The following is a 27010-nucleotide window of genomic DNA, read 5'->3' as shown; positions in this document are numbered from 1 at the left end:
ATGATGAAAATCTGGGTAACATTAGAACAGAAATTTGCTGCTTCAATATTAGCCAAAAGCCAGATCACAAAGACTCCAGTCCATAAATCTTACTTAAAAATCAAAGCAAAATTTGAGGAAATAAAAACACAACAGAGTACGTAACACGTCATGTTTAAGGTCAAAGATCGAACACAAAAGAGCCTGTTCCTCCGTATGTGTAGACACATGAGATCCAGAGGATTTTGGCCTCACTAGCTCCAGAAAGTTCCCTCAGTCTCCCTCCGTGACCTCCTTTCATCCCTCCATCCCTCCGCCTTTCTTCTTTTTAATACAAATCAGCCACTCAATGCCATGCACATGTTTTAGTGTTATTTGAACTCTGGCAGAGAACTTCAAACGGCGTTCAAAGTGAACAGAGTCCCCCCCCCCCCCCCCTCTCTTGCTCTGTATCTCTTTCTCTTTTTTGAAAGAACAGAGCCATGCTTCCAAGTACACCTGATCAGAAGGTCGAGAGATGGGGATTATGATATGCAAATGAGGCTTTGTTATCAGCGTTGACATTCGTTATAAAGCCAAGCAGAGGAGAGTTAACATGAAACGGTGGCAACTCACCTCCCTCTACCCTTTTCAGCACAACCTCCCCGCTCAAACACATTAGCTTACGCCGAAGCCCCCAAATTTTTTTTCTTTTTCATTTCGATCAAAAGGTTACGCACAACAAAGAAAGGCCTGTGTGGAAAAGAGAAAGTGCCATGTGCACACTTCTGTGTACTTTAACACAGCCAAAACTACTGATTTGTCAACTGCCCCGAAGGTGTGTGCACATCTGTATGTGTGTGCGTGTGTGTGCGTGTGTGTGTGTGTGTGTGTGTGTGCGTGTGTGCGTGTGCGTGTGCGTGTGTGTGTGTGTGTCCAGGAGAGTGTTGATGCTCACAAAAGAGATGATGTCTGGATTCGACCGTGTCCTGATGAGGTTGTCGCCTCTTATGCTGTTTAGGCAGAGCGGAGGACTTTGCTGCCACCAAACACACTGCAGAAAGTCCTTTCATGTCCCTCCCCTGCTGCGACAGGATAAGGACGAGGACACACACGCATGCACACACACACACACACACACACACACACACACATGCACACACGCGTATCCACCAAGAGATTGAGTATTCCCGCATATAGTTAGCCCCCCCTGTTCAATCTGCATATGGCTCAGTTCAAAGGAGTCCAAAGTGAGGTGGTGGTCTGTGCTACTTTTCCAGCTATTAGCCTCGCCCACCATCTGCAGCGATGCAGTGAGGAGTGGGCTTTATGAACTTCATAAAGGGGACGGTTATTAGACCATCAGAGTGGAGATGGGCTGTCTGGCCTTTGAGTTTAGCAGCAGGAGTCCTGAGCGCTTTGATGTGAATCATAAATAACTTGAGAGAGGTGGAGGAGGCGACTGATCCCCCCCCCCCCCAAAAGGCGAAGCCCCCTGTTATATAAGTGCTGATTTTCTTAATTTATATGTTTCTTTTCTTACACCTGTACTCGCACGCCATTGACGACAACGCAGTGACAGCAGGGATGAGCAAAACATGTAGCCATTATGTTTCCATCAGCAGGTTCACTATATCTGATCATTTAACTGCACCCACATGAAACAGACGTCTCTTCGTCGCCTGCAGTTAAGACAAAATGCCGGAGTAGAAGGCGAGCTTCTGACTGGGAAAGAAGAAAGTGTGATCATATTACACCAGTCCGACCTGACTTCACTGGCTTCCGGTCAAATTCAGGATTGATTTTAAGATTTCATTGCAAATGGGCCAAATATTGGGGCCATTCACATGGGGAAAAATAATGGATAGTCTTGTTTTATCTTAGTTTCCCTTCCCTTCGAGACCTGTGTGGCTGAAATTTAGCTTTGGTTGGAAGCATCTTGTTTGCCTGGAGCAGGTCAGATATACAAACAACTCATTTTGAAAGCTCTCTCCTTCAAAGATCCAAGGGGGCCCTTTCGATTGGAATCACTGTCTAGGTTTTTTCTCCGTAGAATCCAACAATGTCTTGGTGTCCTCTCTGCCTCTCTATGATTTATATAATAACTTTTAGAACATAGACGACTGGTCTCAAGTGCTAAGTAAGTTTGTCTGTGAGCTCACTTGTGGCCAGAAGGTGGTGCTGCCAACCCGTGTATCAGTTATCACGTCCTCCCCCTCCAGTGTGCAGGGTTTTCATCCTGCGTCGTTTGGATCAGGTAGAAGATCATGAGCTCTGTCCTCACCACAGAAAAAAAAAATAAGATATTGGGGAAACCTCAACCCAGAGTCAAGTCACACTGGAGAAAGTGTCCGTGCGCCTTGACGTGGATCAAATTGGATATGGTTTGCTCGCTTTGCGGTGAAATAACCGGTGTGATTCGAGTCGAATCATTCGGATTATGAACAAACACCTTCAAAATGGAACAATCACCTCTAATGAAAACTTGGGATGGGATGTGTCAAAATCCTGATTTTCAACAGGCGTCATCCGGTGAACGAGGAAGTGGCTGAGCAGACTCTGGTGGAGAGTCACGTGGACACTTTCCTCTGACGTAATCGCCTCGCCCGGTAGGTGGCAGCCTGTCCAAGCAAATATGATCTGATTAAACGCGTCGACATTCGGACGGGTGCGCTGGCTGCTGGACAAACTGAGCACCTGGTGGGTCCGGGTTGTGTCCGCACTGTATAGGATTTATCAGACATGGAGAGATTACGATCGAGAAATTGTTAGATATGAATTAGATTTTTCTGTTTTCACCACCAGCTGTGCAGAGACGCTCAGCTGTGGCCCTAGTTAAAGGGACACGGGGGGTGCTCCTGTAAAGGGAACCCGCGCACCGCAACGCCGTGACGCATTTCACACTCTCTGCTGCTGCATCACACTAACATATGAATCGCCAGCTTGCCGACGAGGGGAGGGGGGTGTGGCGCCAACCGTCCCCCATTCACGCAAAATAAAAAACACGCCTAGCGCTCGTGCATTTGGGACGTGACGGTCCGGGTCGTGCGGTCTGATCGCTGCGGCGCTGTGAACTCGGACTCCGGCCCGCCCGCCGTGCCCCCGCCCCTCCGCACGCTCCGGGCTGCAGACACAAGCGCTCCACGCAGGGATCCTCATCGCATTACGCAGATCCAACGAGCTGGATGCAGAGCGAGTACCAGTGGCCCGGAGATGAAGATGCGATAGCCACGGTAAGATTAAGATTTTTGCACGTTTTCCGTGTGGGTTTCGTATCAGCTGTTCGCTCCATGTCTGGGATTTGCAGTCAGACATGAACCGGGGCAGAGCTGAAGCCAAGACGTGCGGAGGACAAAGGGGCGGATGGAGATGTGAGAACAGTAGATTTGAATATTGTTCATAGGGTTATTATGAAAATGTCTGAATGCTACTGCCCAGGCTATTTTAATTGCAGGAATGCATGTGGCTCTTTTTGGATGGATAACAAGCCTCACAGAGTCTGATACCAACGCTGAGTGGACTGATGTTGGACTTAAACCTCAGCTGCCATGTGAAACAGGTTTATTTTAGGAAGTGACACTTGTCCATGTGGGCGGCTGATGCATCTGTTGAGCCACTGTGGCTCATCATACCTCAGCCCGCTGTGAACACCATACAGGTCTACATAGGCTACTCAGTTCTCCCCTACGTCCTCTTGGTTCTCCCCTTCATAGAAGGCCCGCCACCACATCAGTCACACAAGACAGCCATCACTAGTCACTCAATTACACAAGAATCCCTTCTTTATTCCAGGAATAACTCCCTGTATAGGCCTGTGTCGCGTATCGTATCATTTCTGCCTAGTGTCCTTGTGTCAGCGGCTTTGTTAGGGAGCTGTAGTTTGATTGTTTGTATGGAAATATGTTCACAAAGTGACAGACATTCCCAAAGAACTCAGATCGGTGATAGTGAGTGGTAGTGTTTCATACCAGGGGGTCACTTAGGTCCGTTCTTGCTACATGTCTGACTGAAACATGGCGTTGCTTTCAAAACATCAAGTTGATATCATTTAACATTATTTAGGGCAGCAACGAAAACTTATTTTCATTGCGGATTCATCTGCTGAATATTTTCTCAATCCAGCATCAGACTCCAGACCGAGGTGCTGGAGCTTAGACACCAATCCAGAGATATTTGGTTCGATATCAGTCGTGACAAAGAAAAGCGTGGTTGTCCCTTTTACTTTAAAAATAAAAGAATGTCTAAAATGATTATTTGACTATCAAATGTCAGCTGATTTCCCGTTGATCGACTCATCACTGAAGCTTCAAACATCTTGTTGATCCCCAGAAAAGCATCAGGGGTTTGACAGTAGAGGACAATTGTCACAGATTGACAGACAGCCGTTGCACAAGATGTGTCGAGTGCCACTGAGACACTTATATGTCCTCCTTATCGAAGAAATTGATGTCTGTCTCTTGTTTTCCTATAGGCATGATAGGACCCTGATCCATGGCTGTGCTGTGTGCGTCAGTGCAGGTTGTGTTGCGGGAGGAGATTGAATGCCGCTGAAATCTCAAGGTAAGACTCCTCATCTCCTCCTGTGACCTTGTATATGTGCGGAAGGGTGGGGGCTGGGGGGTTTGTGCTGGAATTGAGCCACGGCCTTGAATGGCTGCAGCTTTAATGTCGTTACACATGAACGTGGCTCAGGCTCAATACGAAGGTGTGTGTTGTGCAAACAAGTCAAAAGGCAAAAGTTTATTTTTTAAGCCCAAATAGACAAATTGCTGTGAGGGCAAAAGCAAACAGTGGCAGCTGATGCATCTGAATAAGGTATTGTTGGTGTGAATAAAGAGTTGCTTGACGGGCCACAGGAAAGACAAAACAGGAATATGTAAATAAAAACCCAAACAAGAGCAATCCCCTAATAGACAGATAGACAGACCCAACCAATCACATTTCCTCTTTGGCGGGGGTAAAAATCAATGATTTGCATATGTGTGCATCTTGCAGCTGGATGTAATAGGATGTGTCTACATTTATGTTGTGTGTGTGTGTGTGTGTGTGTGTGTGTGTGTGTGTGTGTGTGTGTGTGTGTGTGTGTGTGTGTGTGTGTGTGTGTGTGTGTGTGTGTGTGTGTGTGTGTGTGTGTGTGTGTGTGTGTGTGTGTGTGTGTGCGTGCGTGCGTGCGTGCGTGCGTGCGTGCGTGCGTGCGTGCGTGCGTGCGTGCGTGCGTGCGTGCGTGCGTGCGTGCGTGCGTGCGTGTGTGCGTGCTGTGTGTGTGTGTGTGTGTGCGTGCGCGTCCTTCATTTAGCCCGAGGCTGTCTGGACGAGTCAGCACTCGACCCTGGTGTTCCCTCCGCTGGGTCAGAGTGTGTGGTGTGTTTGTCCTTATGGATCCACACTGTGCTGGTCAAGGACGGAACAGTGTGCAGTATAATGTTGGGATGTGCGTTGTTGTACTACTTGCCTTCTCAGAACCAGGAAGATGTGAATTTGAATTTGGAGTTTGTAGAGAATAAGATGGTCGACGTTAAATGTCTTAGTGATCCCTGGTCTTATTGCCCAACATCAGAGCAGGATGTCATTGATCTTTCTCACTCTTGTGGCTGATGGGGAGCAAATCCCTATGGCACGTTCCAAAAGATCCAAAATCTTGTGGATAAGTCTTGTGGATATTAATATTTAGGTATCCAATTAGCTCTGGTCTGGCCATGTACTGCACTGCTGTTTGTCTGTGGCCTGAGTTGTGGTCAAGAATTTGAAAATTCTTGGATTGCCTCTGGATTGGTGTGCGGGATAATTCTATATGCAAGACTGTCACATGGAACACACATACATTAAATGCATTAAAACACATATTGTTCATAACCTCATCCTGTTTAAATGAAAGAAGCCAGCAGAGCTGCCGGTGGCTCTTGTCACTGCGACGAGCAGCCACAAGTGTCACTGCTAATGGCTTCTGACACTGTCATGGCCTTGTGTGTGTGTGTGTGTGTGTGTGTGTGTGTGTGTGTGTGTGTGTGTGTGTGTGTGTGTGTGTGTTGTGTGTGTGTTGTGTGTGTGTTGTGTGTGTGTGTTGTGTGTGTGTGTGTGTGTGTGTGTGTGTGTGTGTGTGTGTGTGTGTGTTGTGTGTGTGTTGTGTGTGTGTTGTGTGTGTGTGTTGTGTGTGTGTTGTGTGTGTGTGTGTGTGTGTGTGTGTGTGTGTGTGTGTGTGTGTGTGTGTGTGTGGACGTATTGTCCCCAACAAATGCAGATTTACCCCTGTTTGAGTTACATTTGCTAAAAACTACATTACCCAGGTTTTTCAGGAAACTAGGTAGCCATTTCTAAAAGGAAGGAATGAGACAAGACAGTTAGAATGTTAAATTCAGCGAAGATCACGCCCCTGTGTTATTTCATGTAATTTATATGCTAATTCTGCTCAGTCTCTGTGCTGATGCCTCCATTGTGCTGCTCATCACTGTCAGAAATATGTGAAATACATGGATCTGATATTTTGGCCAGCTTTCAGTGTATTAGATTTATTCCGATGATGATGTCTGTGGTGCCGGCTGTGCCGATGCTGGGAGTGTAGCAGGAGATGCTTGGGGGTGAATATGGTGTAGAATTATAAATGTAAATATAATTCAGAGAGTTTTCCCTGAAGGATTACAGCAACTTTACACAGTCATCCATGAATAGTAATTTCAACTATTTTATTTAAGATTCTCCTAGTTTTCTCTTATCTTATTAGCCAGAGGTTATTATCTCCCTGTCTTTGTTTTAAGGCTTTCGATTATTTTACCTGCACTCTCACAGTTCTGCAAAACCACAAAACTAATACGGGCCACTTACTCGTCATGGGGATACAAGATAAAACCATAACATTGCTAATATTTAACTGTAAAACACTCATCCGGGCGGTTTTCCTGTCTTTCTCTGTCCCTGTTCTCCCTGTCTCCCTCCCTCCATCGCTCCATTCATCATGTCATTGGGTGGATTATGACTAACACCAAACCCTCCGGCTGTTTGCTGGCTGTCAAGCAGCTTTTACACAGATTATAAATATATAATATATTTGTTTGTGTGTGTTCAGTCAGGACTGCACAACCATCCACCCTTTGATCTATAAACTGTCAAATGGGGTTAGGCAGCATCGCATATTGATATCCAATGCAAATCCGTTATTAATGCTTAACCCATATTGCAAATCATTAGATTATAATGAGGAAAATTATCATTTTCTTTTTTTAGAAGAAGATTGGAGTCAACAGCTGAAGTTGTCAGGAGAAAGTGTGTAGATCTTGACAACCATGATTAAAGAGGCAACAGACAGTTCCAGGTGATATTATTGTTTGGTCACGTAAAGATGCTGCAGCAGCAAGACGCCGATAAGGACGCAGGCACCCCCCCCCCCCAAAAAAAAACCCACCCGACGCAGACATAAGTGCAGAATAAGCTGAAAGCTTCACTGTTGGTATGGCAACCATCCGATGGTGAGGTTTGATGTTTGACTGGGTTATAGAAAGAGAGAGAGAGAGAGAGAGAGCGCGGTGAAGAAATCCGGTTTGATCCAGCACAGCAGCTCCGTGCCTGTTGTTTTATTGTTGTTTTATATTCTCTTTCCTCCTTTTTTCTTGGCGAGACGACTGCTGGATTCAGAGCAGCCGCTCCCACCACATCCAACCTGAGCTCAAACAGGATCGTGTTGACAGCTTGTGTCCCAGTGTGTGCATTTGGAGACGTGGGTGCATGTGCGTTGCTGTTATGCAAAAATGTTGGACCAGAAGGCATATTGACACATCGCACATTTAATATTGTGTGTCAGTCAGTCAGTGTGGTTCACTGTCAATACGATGGAGGTTCCCATCTGGAAGAGCTGTATCAAAACAGTCTGTAAAACCTGCTGTGGCATTAAACAATTTTAAGAGGTATCTGCTTCATTGTTATGTTATTGTTATGTTAAAAATACAAAATAAGAAATTCTTTTGTCGATTCGAATCGAATCATTGTCGATTCCTCTCTAACATCAAAAGTGTGCATTAGAACAAGGCTTTTTTGTAATGCAATAAAAATATTGTTATATAAATTGAAATTCTTGTTTGGCAACAATTGAAATAACTAGTTGATCATTAAAGTTTTTTATGGTCAAAATATGCCAACAGTGTTTTACAGTTTATCAAAAATACATTAAATTAAATTTAAGCTGGTTTACTTCGCCATCTGTTATATGAAATTCAGTGGATTTTGGACAGTATGATGTTATGCTGGGCTGCAATTTTTCTTTTATTTCCAATTTTCATTACATTTTGTAGACTACATGATTAATTCATTAAATGGGATAATGAAAGTATTTGTCAGTGTTGGCTTTGCAGTTGCCGCTGTGAAAGGAGCAACCAGACTCGCAACTTTGTGCTTGTATCACTTTTTTGTTTGTTCCTGGAATGTCAGTCATCTCCACCCTCGGGGCTCTGTTCTTGGCCTTCTTCTTTCTGCACACAAGTCCCTCGACTCTTCCGTCTATCCGTCCCCTGGCGAGCGCTCTCCAAGTGGCAGACCCGGAGGTAGGGGACTCCGACCCGGCGCTATTTTACGAACTGCAGGTTGCGTTGCTTTCACATTGTCAGAGTTTCATTAACAGCGGCAGTGAGGGGGGAAAATAGTTTTAGATCGCCTACTATGATGTCTTGTATTGTTCATTTATATTAAGCTGTCCTTTTTAACCTTGTCTAATTGTTCTTATGAGAAGAAACAGCGCAAACAACCAGTGAATACATTAATCTTTTGTCATTTCTCCTCTACTTTCCATTCAGTCACTCTCATCCTACATTGAATTCCTTTTATATTCTGTTGAGCGTAGTATAATCTACCTGTTGACATGCGTGTGGTGTAACCATGGTGCTGGTGATGACTGGGGCCTGTGCCCCCCTGAGAGAACAGTGGCTCTGTGGTGTGTTTGTTATCTGTTGTTGTGTGCTGCACGACAAAACCTCCCTGGTCTTTGTGCCTTTTTCTGTTTTTCTCCCCCTACGCTACAGGCTTCAGGCACTCTCCGCTCATTACCTGACTCCGTCAGACTCCCTCTATCAGTTTGTGTTCATGCATCATGTGTCCACCGGGCTCATGTCTTGTGTGCGGAATCATTAGCGAGAAAACTCGAGATTGTACTCATGCACGTGTGTGTCTCGGGGCTGTTAGTGACAATCGACTGCTCCATCAGCCTCTTCCCCTCTCCGCGCATCCTGCGTTCATCTCCGATCTCTCTCTGTCTCACCCAATCTATCTTCCCCCTGTCACCCTCCCCCTTTTAGTGCATCGCTGACTTGCTATTTACTTGACTTGCTGTCCGTTTTCCTCCAGCCCCATTCTTCACGCAGTCATTTGCTCACCATGCTCCTGACGCCAGCCCTAATTCCTTTTCTATGTTTTACTTTTTTAAATTGGTTCCTCCTTATTTGGAAATCACCTCAACACCTGCTGTTGCATCCAATCACATCAGCACACTCTAATTTAAAGAAAAGTACTTTTTCTTTCTAGGATTCTTATGGAGTGCAACAAAGGAACGACAGCAACACTGTCAATGTTCTGGCCCAGATGAAGGTCAAGTCAAGTCAATTTTATTTTGGATGTGCAGGGGGAGGCAGAGTGTGGGGGCCGCTACTGCAAAGGCTCTGTGCCCCCTGGTTTTTAGCCTGGACCTGGGCACTTCCAACAACTGTTGGTCAGCAAATCCAACAAATACCCACAAAATATGGTCTTGATGCAAATAATCATAGTTAGGTCTTTAACCTCTGGTAATGTTGGTGCCATATTTAGACAAGAAAGGAGAATTTATGGAATAAAAAAGGCAATATTGTACCTTTTGTTATATTTTGCTCGTATCCCTCAATTTCTTTTCTACCTTCCTCTCTCATGGCATACAGTATGTGCTGTTATTCTGACGTAGAATCTCAGTTCCCATTGTTTAAAGACAAACCATAACATTGCTAATATTTAACTGTTAAACACTCACCCAGGCGGTTTTCCTGTCTTTCTCTGTCCCTGTTCTCCCTGTCTCCCTCCCTCCATGGCTCCATTGTCTATTGATTCATTGAGGTCAACCTGTGGTTGTGTTTAATCAGTATGCAGCAAAGTCTCGCACGCCATTGTTGCAATTAATTCAAAATCAATAGACATGATTTCTTACGCAGGTATGTGGCATGGCATATTGGACACAACTGTATTTCCTGTGCTCACATGCTCAGAGAAGACGGATCATATTCATGCATTGTAAAATAAAAATGCGTAAGTAGGCGTAGGAGGATCCACCTGTGGTATCAAGCTTCTTATCCAACTCTCCATCAGAAATTGAATGAATTTCCCAAATGTCAAACTTTTGCTTTACTACTAAACTTGTGCCGACATCCTATAGCAGACTTCTTCTCCTTCCTATAACTCACCTCCACGCCAACAATAATCTCCAGATACCACAGTCTCTGCCTCCTGCTGTTGTTTGACCCCTCCGACTCCACACGCCTCCTCGGGTCAAGGGATTGACACGGGGTGTGTGACAAGTCAGAAGCATCTGTCCATCCATCAAATGTCGAAAGAGGAGGAGGAGGCCAGGTAAGTCTCTGACAAAGAGAAGACAGGAAGAGACTGAAAAGTAGGAAACAAATGAAGCATCTGTCAGGCCCAGTGTGTCAGTTGTGGTTTTAGCCGGGATGAAACAAATAAAACTGTTTGTTGAATCAATTAATTGGGGCTTCTTTGCTCTTTTGAGTAAATTGGTGTGGGGTTTTTTTTCTAAGCTAAGAGAAGAGAGACACAACGTGCTGAAGGCAGCACAATCTGCTGAACGTATAAATACGTCTCCGTTGCTCCTTCGGGGCCCCACTCTGTGCCTCCTTCTCTTCACCACTCTCCTCCTTTCTTATGTTATTCCTCAGGGAGACAAGTAAATGTTAATGCTGTCCATGCATTTTGAGCTGAAGCAAGCATTGGGGGCGGGGTTAGAGTTTTTAGAAAGAAGACGTTATTCAGTTCACCTTTTTGTGCCTTTTTTGTTTTTCTCCTCAGTTCACTATTTTACTTTGCTTCCTGTTCCCTGTCTCTTCTGTCGGTTCACCCTCATATCATTCTTTTACCCTACTGCTTTTAACCTCCCTACCCTCCTCTCTCCTCTCCCTTGGTGCTGGCTTTAGCTGATTAGAGTGGCCCTGCTTGCTTTGATTAATTGGATGAGTCTTGTCTCCATGCCAGACTCCTCTTCTCTCCTCTCCTCATATAGAAGCGGCTAAAACAAACACAGGGCTTTTAATGGTGGAGCTGACTTCAGGAAAGCGTGGAGCCATCTCTCCCTGCTCACCCTGTCAACCTCCACAATGTTTTAACCCGTCCTTCAGGCCTCAATAACAAAAACAACAGCCCATTCCATCTCTATGGCTCTTTCTCCCAACTCATTTGTCTCCTCTCCATCACTTTCTTTCTGTCATCCTCCCCATTTCCTCCCTCCATACTTGCCATTCTGCTGCCTATAACTGAATTCCCACTTCAAAAGCTCGTCTCTGAAAGGTCTCTATAGGCCCCCCGTGGCTCCTCATCTTTCTTCTTTTGCTCTTTTCCCCGTCTCCCTCGTTTTCTTGTTTTCATTCAATCTGCTGTGCCCCTAGCACCGCCACGGCAGAAGCCACACACACACAAAATGACACACACAAAACCCATTGTACCACAGACGAGTGAATGGCTGCCCTGGGAAAGTCAAATGCCCCGTTATTCAACCCCAGCAAATACAATGTCTGGAAATGCAGTGCCAACCACAGAGCTGAGGCTTTCTCAGAAATGCAGACAATCACACCAGCTAACAGCTTTTGTTTTTCGCTCGGTCCTTCTTCCTTTCTTTACAGCTGAAAGTCGGAAAATGCTAAGGAGGCTGTGTGTTTGTGTGTGTGTGTGTCTGTGTGTGTCTGTTTGATAATGCTAACCAGGAATGATGAACTCTATGCGATGTGGAAGAATAAACAGGCAAAATAACTCTATAACAGCGCGACGCTTCATTTTGTAAAAACACTACATGATGAATGACTTTGGTTCTGCTTTGTTGAGGCTAAACTGTACACGCCCTGTTCTTGTGATCACTGAGGCTGAACAGTTACTTTTTTTGTGTGATTATCTCCTGCATGTTGTTGTGCTCGGCTGGGGGAAGGGAGGTTTGTTACACTGTATGAATATGTCGATGTTTTTGGGTTCCAGTATAGCACAGGAATAACACAATGCATGACGACGGCCTGGTAAGATACTAAAGGACACGCACAACTAATGAAATGAGCAGTATCAGAACAACAATTTCACTATAAATATGACAACACATGCCTCTCAGGCATTTTTGTTTAATAGCTGCACATTTTGAATAGAAATAGATATGCGAAGAATGTAAACAATTTAAGAAGTTTGTTCAAATATGTGCATTATACTTACCATATATATATTTATACTGTATATATGTGAATTAAAAATGAAATCATATAGATGGAAATAGAGATAGCTTTGTCCCTTTTATAGACGGCTTCGGTGTTCTTTGTCCAGTCCAGTTTACTATATACAAACATTAGATTAAATAATTATCATCTTTTATCAAATCATCTTTAAAGTGTAGGATGTTAAGATAATGGCAAAGCCTCAGGAATCCTCGACAACCAGACTACCTACCCTTCTGGTAGGTAGCAGAACATTTAAAGAGACGGATATTTCTCTCAGAAGTTGGTGGTGAACAAAACGTGTGTATAAAGTGGTCAAAAAAACCCCCCGCCCATTAAAGCAGGTTTAAGTTCAAATTAAGAAGAATCAAAACCATGCATTTTCCTACCATTAAGGATGATTTTCCATCCACTGTAATGGCAGCATCTCTCGTTCACCAACACACAGCGTTGAGTCAGCTGCCGTCTGCCCCCTGTGGAGGATGGAGTGAAATGTTGATGGCTCCTCTCCAAAAAGCCTCGTATGTTCTCAGGTGACCCATTAATCATGTTGCCCCATAGTGGGGGTGAGTATGGGTGCACGGGCGAAACGGAGGAAGGCCAAGCCTGAGAGTGAGTCAGTCTGTCAGCTCCAGCCCTGCATAATGAGGGCTAATGGATCAGGGAGCGAGGACGTACCCGTCCAGTCCACTCACATTAGCACAAATAGAGTGTTTTCCTATGCAGTGTGTGTGTGTGTGTGTGTGTGTGTGTGTGTTATCTAGTGATGGTTTCTGTTGTTATAAACAGTCTTCTGCTTCTGTGTCTGTCTGCCTCTCCCAGGCTGTGAGCCCGGTGCAGGGTGGTGATGAGCAGTCAGGGCAGCGGCAGCAGGGGAAGTGACCAGCACGCGGACACTCCTCCCCCTCGTCACGCCCCTGGACCCAAGCTGCAGGTGCAGCGCTCCCTCTCTCGTGACACCATCACCATCCACTTCTCTGCGCTGGGGAAGGAGGAGGACGATGAGGACGAGGAGCTTTACGGGGTTCCGGTCGGAGCTAACTCTGGGCTGGAAGGGGCAGAGGCACTGCAAGGTCAAGCAACCGCTGGGGCTGATGAACAGTCTGTCACGGCAGGCTTGGAGGCAAAGGAGGAGCTGCTGTTTGAATCCACGGGAGAGGAATCCTTCTCTGGAGCTGCTGTGCTCCCCGTTTCATCTACCACCCTCCCTGTGCAACCCTCCGACCCTCACCCACACACACCCTCTGCAGCCATGACTATAATCCCCACCTCCACCCACTCCCACCTGAGCTCCAGCCCACCCACCAGCTCCTCATGGCCCTCTGACCGACCCACGGCTAACCCTTCATCAACAAGCTCCAGCTCCTCCTCCCCTTGTAAGTCTGCAGCACTGCCGTCCTCCAAGCCTTTCCTCAGCCTGGTCAGGTCTTTGTCCAATGAAGTTGAATCTCGAGAATCCACCCCTGCCACCACTGCCGCACAACCCCACGCACGGCACCGCCACTTAATGAAATCCTTTGTTAAGTCTCTGTCCACAGACACTTCAAAAGCCGAACACCAAGAAGGGCCTCTTCATCACTATCTTCATCAGCAACAGCAGCAAACACAGCCATCGCACCGGCCTCCACCTCGCAACATGCAGCTCTTCAAGCAGTTCTCCCAGCCCCGTTTATCCTCCACCCCTGTAATTGTCACCAAAGTAGGCGGAGACTCCAAAACAGCCCCTTCTTCCCCAATCATGTCTCCGGATGGAAGGTCTTTCTTCAAGGTCCAAGAGGTGGAGGCCAAGATAGAAGACACCAAGCGGCGGCTGTCAGAGGTGATGTCAGACCCCCTGCAGCTTTTTAGTAAGATCATCGGGGATGAGTCTAGCGTGGGAGCTGGTGGAAGTGTCACTCATCGCGCCAAATTCCTGTCCTCCAGTGCATCAGAGCTCAGCGGTGGTACGGCAATGAACGGACATGCAGAGGGTAACAGCAGTTACAGCATCAAAGAGGAGGAAGGGACAGAAGGGGATGAAGAGGAAGAAACACCCACAGGAAAGGGCCCAGACTCTGTCTTTTTCTCCTTTCCATCACTGACACCAGCTCCAGCCCTCAGCCAGGCCTCCTCGTCCACTCTCCACAAGTCCTCTTCTCTCACTCTGGGCCGCTGCTCCATGTCAGCCCTGGTAGCACGACAGGAAGACGAGGACTTCTGTGAACTGTACAGTGAGGACTTTGAGTTATGTACTGATACAGAGACACCAGACGGGGATCGTCCTGGCTCCCGGCAGCCGCACACCGGTAGTGCTGGTTTGTGCAGTGAACTTGATATGGAGGAGGAGAAAGCAGAGGAGGAGGAGGTTGACACTGTGCCTGTGAACGGCCTTGTCTTCTTAACACAGTTCATGTACTGGTACTTAGTCCTTCCAGTGCCACCCTGCGTATGTGCAGTGGTGCATGGGATAGCAGCTGGGTTCATGTTGGCCTTGCTGGTCCTTTGGCTGTCCTGTCCCCGGCGCTCCTCATCGGGCATGAGAAGAGGGAGGGGAAGGATAGGGAACTGGAACGTGGCCCAGTTGGATATAAAAGAACCAGGAATATTCAAGGTGAGAAATTGGGACTGTTACTAAATGGCTTTAAAATTGAAATGTGTTTTTTTTATAAACTTATTGTAGAATTTTGGATTGTGTTTTGCAGCATTATCAGCTTGCTGCTGCATTATTTCCACACATTTATGCTTTTTTGGTGGTTGCAGGAAGGTCACAGCTTTTAATGCAAACATAAGTAAGATCTTGTTGAATGTAGCCAAAAGTCCCTAAAATCTCATACTAGATTTAACCTGTACACGTGGCTGACAGCATGGAAATGATATATGGCTATTGCACTGCATTTATTCTACCATGCCTTGGATAATCAAGGATGCCATATTGTGCAAAGAGAGAAAAATGTCTGAAAATCTGTCAAAGATAAGCTACATTTTCCTAAGCATCTTTGGCATCTATGTTCTTCGCTCTATCGTTTTACTTTCACAGTAACCAGGTGAAATTTCCCCTGTTGTTTTAGTTGAATTGACTTTGCTCAGAGCATCCTTAAACTCTATGCAGCCTCACAGGGACCAGCAGATAACGCACTGAGGTTTTATTAAATTTCTTCTCCCGTGATGTCTACAGTTTTATTTTGAATCAAACTTTCAAATGAGAGCATATTTTCCCCCTTTTTTCGCTCACCTTACCATTTCGCACCTCAACGTTTGCTGAGGTACGCTGTAACGTTTGGCAGAGGGAGTTATGTAAGCATGTGTAGTTGTGTATGTGTGCCTTTTTGTGTACCAAGCTGTTGCACATGCAGGAGAGTCTTATGACCAGAGGGCACCGCTGTTCCAAAAGAGGAGCTCTGACTGCAGTCGTACAGAATGTGGTATTTTGCTTGTGAACAACAGACCCGGGAGCACACAGTTACTCTTCATCTTTGTCTTCATGCTCTCCCTCCTTTGAGGATCAATACAGACGTATGTTGTCAGATGTTATCTTTACTTAACCTTGTGGCGCTGTATCGCTGAGAGAGAATTTTGAAAAAAAGAATAAATAAATACAAACTGGCCTCTGATTTAACATCATGATTTTAGGAAATACTGTAAGAACTTGTTTATTGATGGCAACAGTGAGCAGACAAAATTCCTGTGTTCCTTAGAGCAGTACCTTAGCAGGTCACTGTGCACAACACAAGTTCAACAAGAAAGTCCAAGGAAAAAAAAAGTATCTATGCAGAAAAAAGTGATAAACAACAACAATATCGAGTCACAAGTCATATTTAAAATGTTTGTACTTTAACTAAGTAGATCTGTAACTAAATCCTTTGTGTTTGACATCGAGTCACGTGTGTATGTTCTGTGACAGCAAATTTTCAACATCTTCCATCCTACACTCTCTCAGGGCTGGATGAATGAGATCCACAGCTATGACCCGGAGATGTACCATGCCACCCTGACCCACTCCGTTTACGTCCGTCTCGAGGGCTCAGTCTTGCGTCTGTCCAAGCCCAACCGGAACATCTCCCGCCGCGCCGCACACAATGAGCCCAAACCCGACGTCACCTACATCAGCCAGAAGATCTATGACTTGACTGACAGCAAGGTGCGTTGGTCTTGAGTGTGGGCTCGTCATTAGAAATGAAGAAGAGATGCTGGAATTTTTTCTTGTGAAATATGGCTTAGACAATGGAAGGACATCAATGTCAATGTTTCTCCTAGGTTAAATGGTTTTGGGGGGGGGGTGTTAGGTTAGGGTTAGGGTTCACAAATCACGTTAAGTTTCATCCACAATCTTTCATAGAGGAATAAGGTGTATAATGAAAGTGACCTGAAATGACTTCTGCTTGACGTTAAATGTAAAATTCATATATTTTGGGAGGCGGGGCGCCCTCCCAATTCAATGGTAGGGGAAACACTGAATGTGTTAAGTGTGTGTGTGTGTGTGTGTGTGTGTGTGTGTGTGTGTGTGTGTGTGTGTGTGTGTGTGTGTGTGTGTGTGTGTGTGTGTGTGTGTGTGTGTGTGTGTGTGTGTGTGTGTTTCTACTGGCTCCTCAGTGTGTTTGTGTGGTTGATGATAAGCTTAACAGATAGTGACATCAAGCACACATCCCCTCATATTTGCATTTGCCTGAGCGCATGCTTGCAAATAAGTCATGTTCTGTGACATTTTTATTTTCAGAGGCACATTCTGTGTATAAACTTGAGGAGTGAATGTCACAGGTCATTGACCCTCTACACTCAGCTGTGAGTCCTCTATAATGGTGCGCTCACGCGATGGTTTTGCATATCTGAAGGCGGGACGGTAAGAAGACGTGTCATGTCAAGTATCACGGAGGAAAGGAGTCATTATGGTTGTCCTACTCTGCATGGACCCATTTACATTTCAAAGTTAAATAAAAGCTCATATCCATCTCAGAGATGTGTTTGGCTGGAGTGAGAATCTATGGGATATATGATCAAGATTGTTTGTAATGCTACAACAAGTACTGAACTAAGGCAAATGCAAAGGTAGCAGGACATATTCTCACATTGATGGTCAAAGACTAATGGAGCTTTGGGTTAAATAAGTATGAATACATAATAGATGAGTCATCTGCACTAAATTTCCAGAACATTTTAAGCCCATAGATGCTGCCACTTCACACCCGGGGCCAAGTGTGCCGCATGGTATTAATAGTTTTAGTGTGCTCTACAAAGTGTTGTTGTTAGACATGCATCAAATATGAGCGTTTAACTAATCTTAAGAACAACAACAGAAAACATTAACGTCATCGTCTCTATGCATTTAAGTGTATGAACTCTATGCCCCTTCAGATCTACCTGATGCCCCAGAGCTTGGCGAGGAAGAGAGTTTGGAATAAAAAGTACCCTATTTGCATTGAGTTGGCCAAGCAGGAGGACTTCATGTCCAAGGCCCAGGGAGAGAAGCCTGAAGGTGGGGAGGACAAATTAACAGGGCCGGGTGAGAAGCTGGACAGAACGGACAAATGCGAGAAAGCTGAAGGATCAGCATCAGCGGAGGAATCCAAGATATCGGCCTCTGGAGGAGGGGACCTGACAATCTACCTGTTTGGGAGGACGGGTCGGGAAAAGGAAGAGTGGTTCCGGAGATTTCTCATAGCGTCGCGGACAAAGTCAGATGGGAGAAGTGGCAGTCTGCCCGGCATCTGCAAGAGTGGTGAGTCTCTGACTGAGCTAAACAATAAGTACAGTATATGGGTGAGTCTGTCTTGCTCGCTTTCTCCGCAATCACACACTTTATTTCTACAGACACACATCGCACTCCAGTTAGAATATCCATTCTCCCGAGTTTGTAACTGCACCGCCATCAGATCTGTGCATAAGCCCCGGCTTAGGGACTGCCAATCCCCTCAACTGAGTGAACAGATGAGTGTGAATGGGTCAGCAGGATTACATGCACGGGGAGGCAGCATATCATAGCACTGGTATCCACTGTGGAATATAAGCCTGCGAGGATAAGGGCCAATTCAAAGGGAAACACTGGCCCTGTGTGGGTCCAGTGGTAGAAGCAGTGCAGGGTGAACAGGATTACTGGGAAGATGATTTAAGCATCAATCCGTTTTGTGGATGTTTATGTTTAAAACAGTGATGGTGAAAATGAATGTTTCAGAGCCAATGAGAATCACAGGATGCAGTGTGTCATCTGGTGTACAGTATTCGGGTTAAGAGTGTTGCAGCATGTTGGGGGAAATTAATACAAAGGACATTAGATGCCAACAATCCAAGGCTACACAAAGTGTTGCGTGAGCATTATGCATGCAAAATCCAATGCATTGATTGGAGTCATTTAAATGTTGTTGCCTGAACCGAGGAGGTTATGTGATTGATTGTCTGTTTGTTCACAGGATTACTCAAAAAGATATGGATGGATTTGCAAGATATTTTCTCGACCATGGTAACATGATTAAATGTAAAAACGTAATTTCAGTCATTTTCTTCACCATTGTGAGATAGGGCAAAATTTGGGTTAAATTTTTCGGTCACATCTTCACCATTACATTGCAAAAATTGTAGGTCGGATGGAGATGGGAATGCAAGTTTTGGGGTGGGGGGTTGTTGTGGGGGTTATGTAGGTGGGGGTTGGCTCAACCTTGGCGGAGGTCTGCGTTCTCTCAGTGTCCTTGTTGATGCTTCATTAATTCATATTAGCCTCCCCTTACTCTTCTCACCTTGCTTCCCCCTGCCCCTCTCTCCCTTTTAGCCTTCCTGCTCTCCCACAGCCGCAGTAGCAGCACCCAGTCTGGCGGAGGCCAGGAGGCTGACAGCAGGAGCAGCAGCCGGGGAAGCCTGGAGGAGCTCTCGCAGTCTCGTGCCAGAGAGATCTCCTCAGCTCTCTCGGGTGGCTCTGCAGGAGCGATGAAGCAGAAGATGCTGTTGGAGTATAATGTCTACATGGCCAAATATGTCAACCCCCAGGCACCACAGAGAAGCCCAGCTGCCACTGACAGCCCCGGGAACAGCCCCGAGAGCAGCCCCGAAACTACCAAAAAGGTATGAGATAGAGGAACACACCAAGGACTGAAAAGATCCTTTTCGATCAATGTTTATGGGTCAAAGGTGGCGTTTTAATCAAGCCATGGAAATACACAGAGCCCTCGATGAAACCCGAGCTTGATATAGACAGTCTGTGTACATGACGTAAACCTATTTGCTGAATCGAATGTCAAGGAGAGTAATACTACAGTACACACCTGAATGTGTCTCCTCCAGTTACGCAGGAGTTCAGAGGAGACCGTGGAGCCTGAGGCCTGGGTCAACGCTTTTCTGGGAAGGATATTTTGGGACTTCCTAGGAGAGAAGTACTGGGCCGATGTAGTCTCCAAAAAGATCCAAATGAAGTTAAGCAAAATCAGGGTGGGTACCCGTGCTAGTTTGTTTGTTCAAATATATAAATTGCAAATGAAACTTACGAATCGTATAAATCTTTTTCAGTGTTACAATGTCGCCAGTTCAAGAGACAATTTTGTGTCTCTGTTTTTCAGCTGCCGTATGTTATGAATGAGTTGACTTTGACAGAGCTCGACATGGGCCTTTCCATCCCGAAGGTCCTCCGTGCCTCCAAACCGTCTGTGGACCACCAAGGTAGGAAGAGAAACTACACCCCTGTCTGTCTGTCAACAGGATAGCACAAAAACGACCCAACAGATTTCCACAAAACTTGGAGGAAAGATGGGACACGGTCCATTTTGGTGTGGATCCAGACAAAGGGGATGGATCCAGGATTTGACATTTTCGACAATTTCCCCCATTTAAAGCATAGATATTGATGGGGAAAATCAGTCATATTAGGGGACTGATAATTATGAGGGTGTGCAATTTGGTGCAGGTCGATTGGATTTAGGGGACCTTTTTGATTCAATTGCTAGACGTACTCCCTCCTTTCTTTCTTTCTCTCTCTTCTTTCTTTCCCCACCATATATTCAACTTCCCCTTGCTTTGCTCTCCGTCTTTCTGGATCCCTGTCCTCCTCTCTCCTCCGGCGTCCAGCCCCCTCTGCATGCCTTGCTCTATTAAGCCCACAGTAATTAAACTTCACGTCTCGGGTCCCCCTCATCCATTACTGTGGCACTGACTCACCCTGCCTCCCGCCTGCCTTGAGTCCCAGCAATGGGGCTGGTTCGGCACACAGAGGCAATACAGATAGGGGAGCATGCTGATTCCTATCGAGGTGGCTGGTTTGGAAAGAAAATTAGACCAGAGAAGCTTAGAAAGGGGAAAGGGTGGGGGAGAAAGGTTGTGGGACGTGCAGTATTTGCTTCAAGCTTGTTATTTGTTTCCTAAATTACGATGAATGTAATGTGCAAATTTGTTAAATACTGTGGATTTGTCCAAGGATCCTTAAGTCTACTGTGATCTTGTGTTTAAGAGCTTTGACGAGGTTCTATACCTGTTGCCATTCATTTGTAGGAGCGAGTCATGAGTCATTCTCCCGTCCGCTGCATTTCATGGCTGAGTCTGCAATGCACATTAATGTGTTCTGTCTGCACCTATACACCCACAGATATCTATATATACTTACACAGCCTCAGCAGTTGATCCCAGCACAGGGAGAAGTGCTGCACTGAAACTAACCTGCATGAACCAAACAGGATGCATATGATTCAGTGCTTATTTTCATATCATGATATTTCTTTCCCCTAATGATGATAAGAAGGATATTGAAAAGACGTTTTGGTTCACGACTGAGCTACTTAAGCTACTATTATTCTTGAGGTATTGATAATGTGACCATGTTTTAGGAAGACTATCAATTCGAACTAGACTCTCAATAAGACTGGACATAAAATATAGTTGGGTGATATTGTTTGAGTCAAAGATGTTTTTTTCCCTTTTTTTGATCTAGTATATTTGCCTCACCACCAGCCGAGGTGATGTAAATCTATTATTTAGCCAGAGGATGGTCTTGCAAATGTTAGAAAATTGAGGAGATGTGGGCGGCAGTGTTACAAAGTTATCACTCGAGGGTGGTGTAAGCTGTAATGTTACCATGTGAAGTCGTTCCTGACATTTAGTATTTTATAGTAGTAGTGTTGATAAGATGAACCAGAGAGATACAGTGTCAGTCACTCTTTTTTTGAACAAATAAGGGATGAAATATTTATATTATGTAAAGTAAAGGTTGTCATTCCTGCACACTACAACATCTGCATTTTCACCATAGCACTATTAAGATTCTAGTTCAGCATGTGAGAATGGTAATATTTACCACATCAGCACAAAGCACAGCTGAGGCAGCGCTTGTTTAATAATAATAATATATTTTAAGTCATACATTTCCCAGTTCTATGTAGAAGCATACCAGTCTCAAGCGTACTCCTGGTTAGTGTATGTGAGTGGTGTGGATACGTTGCCTCCCCTAGGACTAATATGACTGCCTCTCCCTCCCTTCTCTTTGACACTGCTGCCACCCTCACTCAAATCATTGAGCGTTGTTCGAGAGTGGAAAACAAAGAGGCGGCGGAGGGAGCGAGGAGGCAGAGAAATAATAATCAACACTTATCAGTTGCAGGGATTAGGGTTCATTGAGCAAACTGCAGGGGGATCAAAATCTCCTGCTGAGAAGCTCGATGTGCGCACAGGAACTAGCCTGAGCTGACATTTTCAGATGGGTCTTTTTCCTGGCAGCTCTGCAGGGAGATCCTTGTTTATTCATGATTGTACAACAATTATAATTTTGATTTTGAAAACGCTGTATATCTGCATCTCAGGTCTGTGGTTCGATATGGAGGTCTCCTACACGGGCTCCTTCCTCATGACCCTGGAGACCAAGATGAACCTGGCCCGTCTGGGGAAAGAGGGCGAGGGACTTGGGGAGCACGGGAAAGAATGGTGAGGCTTTCAATTACATTACAGTTTATGAAAACTTTGCAGCTTGCAAAATAAGATGTTTGAATGTTTTTTTTAAATTAAAACAAAACAGCTCTAACAGAGTAGATTTGCATTTAGAGCCATATGAGTTTTCACGTTTTTTTCACAGCTTGTACCTTTATTCTTGTGGCTCTTCCTCCCTTCTCTTTATATACTAAACCTCTCTCTGGGCGCTTAACACTGTGGATTTGTCCAACGACTGGTGAGTTTGGGAATAGATGCCCACTGAGGCATGTAACTGAAACAATATAGTTTGTTGCTTGAGTTTCTTTTCTTGTGTGAGTCAGTGGAGATTCATTTTCTGGTGTTTATATCAGTTGGGATACATTAAATGAATTCATTTTTATTGTTAATGGTTCTGCACAAAGCCATTGGGGCCTGACTTTGCAACCTTGTGTGTGTGTGTGTGAGACAGGCCCAGGCCACGGACATACTGTCTGGCAGACAGCGATGAGGAGTCGTCAAGCGCTGGCTCATCGGATGAGGAGGATCCCCAGGAACTCCTCAGTGACAGACCTATTCTGCCCGGCGGCGAGGGGTGAGCAAATGTCTCTTTACATCAGCTCATATCTGAATTGAAAAAGGGGCAGAAACAAAATCACACTGATGTGCTGAAGCAGAATGTTCTGCCCTTTCAGTCCACCCACCCACTCAGTCCCACACATTTGGAAGCATGCTGCTCACTTAATGCAACTCCCAGTCGCCCCTTCTCAATTGTGGGTGCTGAGTAGCAAGAGATGTTGCCATGAATAAATTATGAACCTGACTCACTCCTGCCTCCTGTGTCTCCATCCTCTGCTCATGTAGCTTTGTGGGAGGCCACAGGCCAAGCAAGATCATGCGCTTTGTGGACAAGATAGCCAAGTCGAAGTACTTCCAGAAAGCCACAGAGACAGAGTTCATCAAAAAGAAGATGGAGGAGGTGTCCAACACACCCCTGCTGCTCACTGTGGAGGTGCAAGAGTGCCGTGGGACGCTGGCTGTCAACATCCCACCTCCCCCGACGGACAGGATATGGTACGTTTACTTCCAGGGAGGAGTATGTTGAAGAACTGAGAAAGTCAAGTGAATGTTTGGAAGTCCTGGGTTGTGAATATAGCACTCTGCGCCCTCTGCTGGGCAAATTCAAACATGCATGCAATTAAAGAATAAAAATGTTTAATCACCACTGAACTAAATATACTTAACATATAAGAAAATTAGGGCAAAAAGGTACTGTGTATTCTCATTAAAGATATGGAATATCAAAAGCTTAAATACACCCGGTGTGCCCACACATAAGCTTAATTATTAAACCATCTATGCCATGCACAGCAGCGGTCCCCAACATGAGGCAGGACCCCTGAAGGGCTACCAAGAAAAATCAGACTATTAAAAGAAAACATCCTTTTTTTTCTCTTACATAACATTATGTAGTTTTCCTTTTTTTCCTTGTGAATATTGAATACTTTCACCTCCTTGTGCTGACAAAAATCCCCCAAATGAAAAATCACTCATGTGCATGCTAAAGCCATAGTCTGTTGTGAGGCTTCATTTCCTCAACATTTACATAAGGTTTTACCATGAATGTTTCCCTCGTGGCTGTCAGGTATGGCTTCCGGAGTCCGCCTCACCTGGAGCTGAAAGCACGGCCTAAACTTGGCGAGAGGGAGGTCACTCTAGTTCACGTGACCGACTGGATAGAGAAGAAACTGGATCAGGAGTTCCAGGTACGCTGTGGGAAAGTAGCAAACTACTGTTTAGTTAAGAAATAATTCCATTTAAATTTTAGAAACCTTGAGGTGGCCTGACAAAGAGGCTGAAAGTTTACTCAAGAAAAAAGAGAATCTCCCCCCACGTCAGAATTTAGGTAATAAAAGAGGACGGGTTCATTTATGGCTGCCCACCTCCCATGCACTGAAAACAATGTGCCTGTGGCTTTTCCCACCCCTCTCATATTGCCAAAGTAATGATAAGCCTGCTGCTAGATAACTACCCTGAGGCACAGCTGCAAACTACTGCTGCAGTGCTACTGCTCCCCGTCAGATCTAGCACACATCCACATTTATCCCTGCCTGACTCCTTTAAGGGTTAATATTCTGTACCACCCCTCCTCAACCATGCCTCCAGTAAAATACTATGTTGCCGCCTGCACTGTTGTCAGCTGTGCATAAGTGTGTATATCCAGCTTTCGGCAAGTCTCAAATTCTGGTGTCGTTGGTTTCCCGACATAACAGTGGGATGATGTGCTTCGGGTCTTTTCTTCTTCAGTTCATGTCAAAGGAATTGATCCCATTACACTGTCTTGTGTATTTTTTATTCAAAATAAATATTTTAATCAATAGTTCTTGCTCCAACCCTCCAGACGCTCACAACAGCCTGTCAATCAGCATATTTCTGAAATTATTGTTGAAATTAGGATGATTTATCGCTCTGCCTGTTTTCCCACAGAAAATATTTGTGATGCCGAACATGGATGACTTATGGCTACCCATAATGCACTCTGCCATGGACACGCGTTCAAATGCCAACTTGGTTACTGTGACAAATGATGCCTTGAAGGACCCTGAACCCGACGAGTCTGAGGTCTCGGACATGTGAAGACTGCTTGTTCAATGACGATGGACATTTTTATCACCGTGCCAATATGACAAGTCCCCTGCCCCTCAGAAACCACGGATGCAGCCATGGGCCGTGGGCCAGCTCTCCAATATTTTCACCTGAATCCCAGTCCCATTGCCGCACCAGTCTGTGGCCATTCATTAAGCACACACGGAGAAGTGCTGCCGAGCTCGCAGTCAACTGTGGCCACCAAAAGCAGAACAAAAGAATTGTTTTATTTGTGTGACATCATGTGATTCATTTTCTGATGAAAATACGTGCAGAGACTGTGTAACAAATCGAGCGTGGCGGTGGATCGACAAATAGCCATCTGATTCTACCAGAAGAACCATAATACCTGTGATGTACAGCTGCACCAAACGTGGTAGTTGTACAGTGTAAACTGTTTGTGCAACCTCTCTAACCGGGCGGTTTATTTATTGTTGCTTGAATTCTACAAGAACTTCTGAGGCCATTTGATGAAGTTTGTGAGTCTGATTGAGGAAATAATCCTAAAATGTAGAGATGACTTTGCTGAAAGCCCCTTCGTCTATTAACTACACATTTCACAGGGGTATCAGGACTCATTTTTTCACCCATCCACACTGCTGCCTGTGCCAGCCGCCTGGCACATACTATATGCAAACAGATCAATGGCGCTGTGTCCATCGAAGTCAGTTAAAAGCCACCGTGGACACTTTATCATGACGTACAGCCTGTGTGCTTTTTAGTGTGTGGTAGGGATTAGAGCTCAAACTGACTTTAGTGGGGTGAATTAAAGTGTATCAGCAAACAGCAGCTAAACATTGCCTAGGTCTGATGAATGTATAAATAGGAATGCAGCGCCCTGGCTCATTCAAGGAAAAGCTCATTCACTGACAACGTGCTTCTACGCAACATGCTTCGAGACTTCTTTTTGTGTTCTATTCAGAGGTGAGTGAAAATAATGTTGTGGTTTTTCTTGCCAAAGCAATCTTTCAGTCCAGTTTGAAGGGAACTGTGTGAGGTAAACAGTGACAAATAAGCAATTGATTGATTACCCTGTGCCCCCACTGAGGCCACACCAGTGATATACACTTGAAGTTTGGATAATTGTAGCTGGAACTTCATAAGACAGGTTTTTTTTTTGGAGGGAGCAGCAAGAGACAAACTCTTTCATAGTCATAACGGCCATTTTTAAGTCATAAACTCTCTTCCTGTTTTATTTGAATAGGTAACATACTGATATTAGCCATATAATTTTATGTTGTCAGCAGACATCCAGCTAATGAATGCTTTAAATTATTTATTGATTCGCTGTTATTTATGTACTATAAACATTTAAGAGGAATAACTCCAATAAACTACATTTGTGATCTGCCAAGACGCCCGGCTGCTTTACAGGGGACTTTTACTTTACATGTTTTACATTAAAATGTGTGTTGGCAAAGTGTAGAGGCAGAAAGTGCCTTTAAAATAAAAACATTCCTCCATTGTGAGCCACCACATTTGTTACATTGGATGAGGATAGAGATGACAGAGAAAAAAAAATATATTTGTGCCATTACTAGTCTGTTAAAGACGTGCCCTGTTTTCACAAGTTTCGGTGTTGTTCATTTTTCAGTGATGAAAATATCAAACATTGCTGTTGTGTTCAGTGATGTCACAGAATGTGATGGTTCTGATCATTGTGGATCAATAAAACCTTTTGCTTGTAAAGAATTACTGCTTTGTGCTCTTGACAGGAGAAGACATCCATTATGTAAACCGCTATGATTCCATTACTTTTCAAACTGCAACAAATATTTTGTTAAACATTTGATCTATTAAAGACTTTAAAACATCAAATCCCCCATATTAGAGACTAGGAATGAGAGGATATGTGGGACTTTTGCTGTGAAATAATGAAACACTTAGATAAAATAAATGCTTATTCCTATTAAGACAATTTTCAAATTAATATAGATCTATTAAATATTGGAGATTATATCTAAACGTTTTTCAGACTCAAGTATTGTTACTAAAGTAGGTATTAACAAAGTCAGACTCATTTTTATTCTTGGGAGTTACAGATTTGTGATTCGACAAGGACTAGCAATCATAGAAGCACTGCATTACTATTTAATCGGGGAAACTCAATCAACTGTTTTGCATGAAAACAGTCAAAGTTC

At 44.8% G+C, this 27010-nt stretch overlaps 1 protein-coding gene and 1 long non-coding RNA gene across 5 annotated transcripts; one reads left to right on the top strand and one right to left on the bottom strand.

The window, feature by feature from the left end:
* The first annotated feature begins 2766 nt into the window (after positions 1-2766).
* On the top strand, positions 2767-26561 carry tex2 (testis expressed 2). 3 transcript variants are annotated; one of them, XM_047328305.1, is made up of 13 exons: positions 2767-3191; positions 4430-4518; positions 13200-14967; positions 16294-16494; positions 17706-18069; positions 19114-19403; positions 19623-19766; positions 19895-19994; positions 22121-22241; positions 22702-22818; positions 23088-23297; positions 23869-23989; positions 24711-26561. In XM_047328305.1, exons 3-13 carry the CDS (start codon positions 13225-13227, stop codon positions 24858-24860), a joined length of 3561 nt encoding a protein of 1186 aa, XP_047184261.1. In that variant the 5' UTR covers positions 2767-3191; positions 4430-4518; positions 13200-13224; the 3' UTR covers positions 24861-26561. The 3 variants fall into 3 exon arrangements, with proteins under 3 accessions (XP_047184261.1, XP_047184260.1, XP_035471350.2); XM_047328304.1 differs by having other exon boundaries at positions 2769-3191; positions 22696-22818; XM_035615457.2 differs by lacking the exons at positions 2767-3191; positions 4430-4518 and adding an exon at positions 10857-12191 and having other exon boundaries at positions 22696-22818.
* Positions 22041-23991, bottom strand: LOC118288892. Of its 2 annotated transcripts, none has more exons than XR_007029899.1 (2): positions 23842-23991; positions 22041-22850 (listed from the first exon to the last, which is right to left on the bottom strand). It is a non-coding gene; the product is annotated as an uncharacterized LOC118288892 (long non-coding RNA). The 2 variants fall into 2 exon arrangements; XR_007029900.1 differs by lacking the exon at positions 23842-23991 and adding an exon at positions 23052-23276.
* Positions 26562-27010: the final 449 nt, after the last annotated feature.

The sequence above is a fragment of the Scophthalmus maximus genome, chromosome 17 (genome assembly GCF_022379125.1).
Source record: "Scophthalmus maximus strain ysfricsl-2021 chromosome 17, ASM2237912v1, whole genome shotgun sequence".
Lineage (NCBI taxonomy): Eukaryota > Metazoa > Chordata > Actinopteri > Pleuronectiformes > Scophthalmidae > Scophthalmus > Scophthalmus maximus.
The sequence above is the reverse complement of the archived record's forward strand: the minus strand, read 5'-3'. Positions and strand labels throughout refer to the sequence as shown.

Bases quoted from the DNA above. Each gene is read 5' to 3' on its own strand.
- tex2 (XM_047328304.1), top strand. From the start codon at position 13,225: ATGAGCAGTCAGGGCAGCGGCAGCAGGGGAAGTGACCAGCACGCGGAC. The intron at 19,404-19,622 runs GTATGAGATAGA...TGTCTCCTCCAG, and splicing joins GCCCCGAAACTACCAAAAAG to TTACGCAGGAGTTCAGAGGA. The intron at 19,767-19,894 runs GTGGGTACCCGT...TCTGTTTTTCAG, and splicing joins TGAAGTTAAGCAAAATCAGG to CTGCCGTATGTTATGAATGA.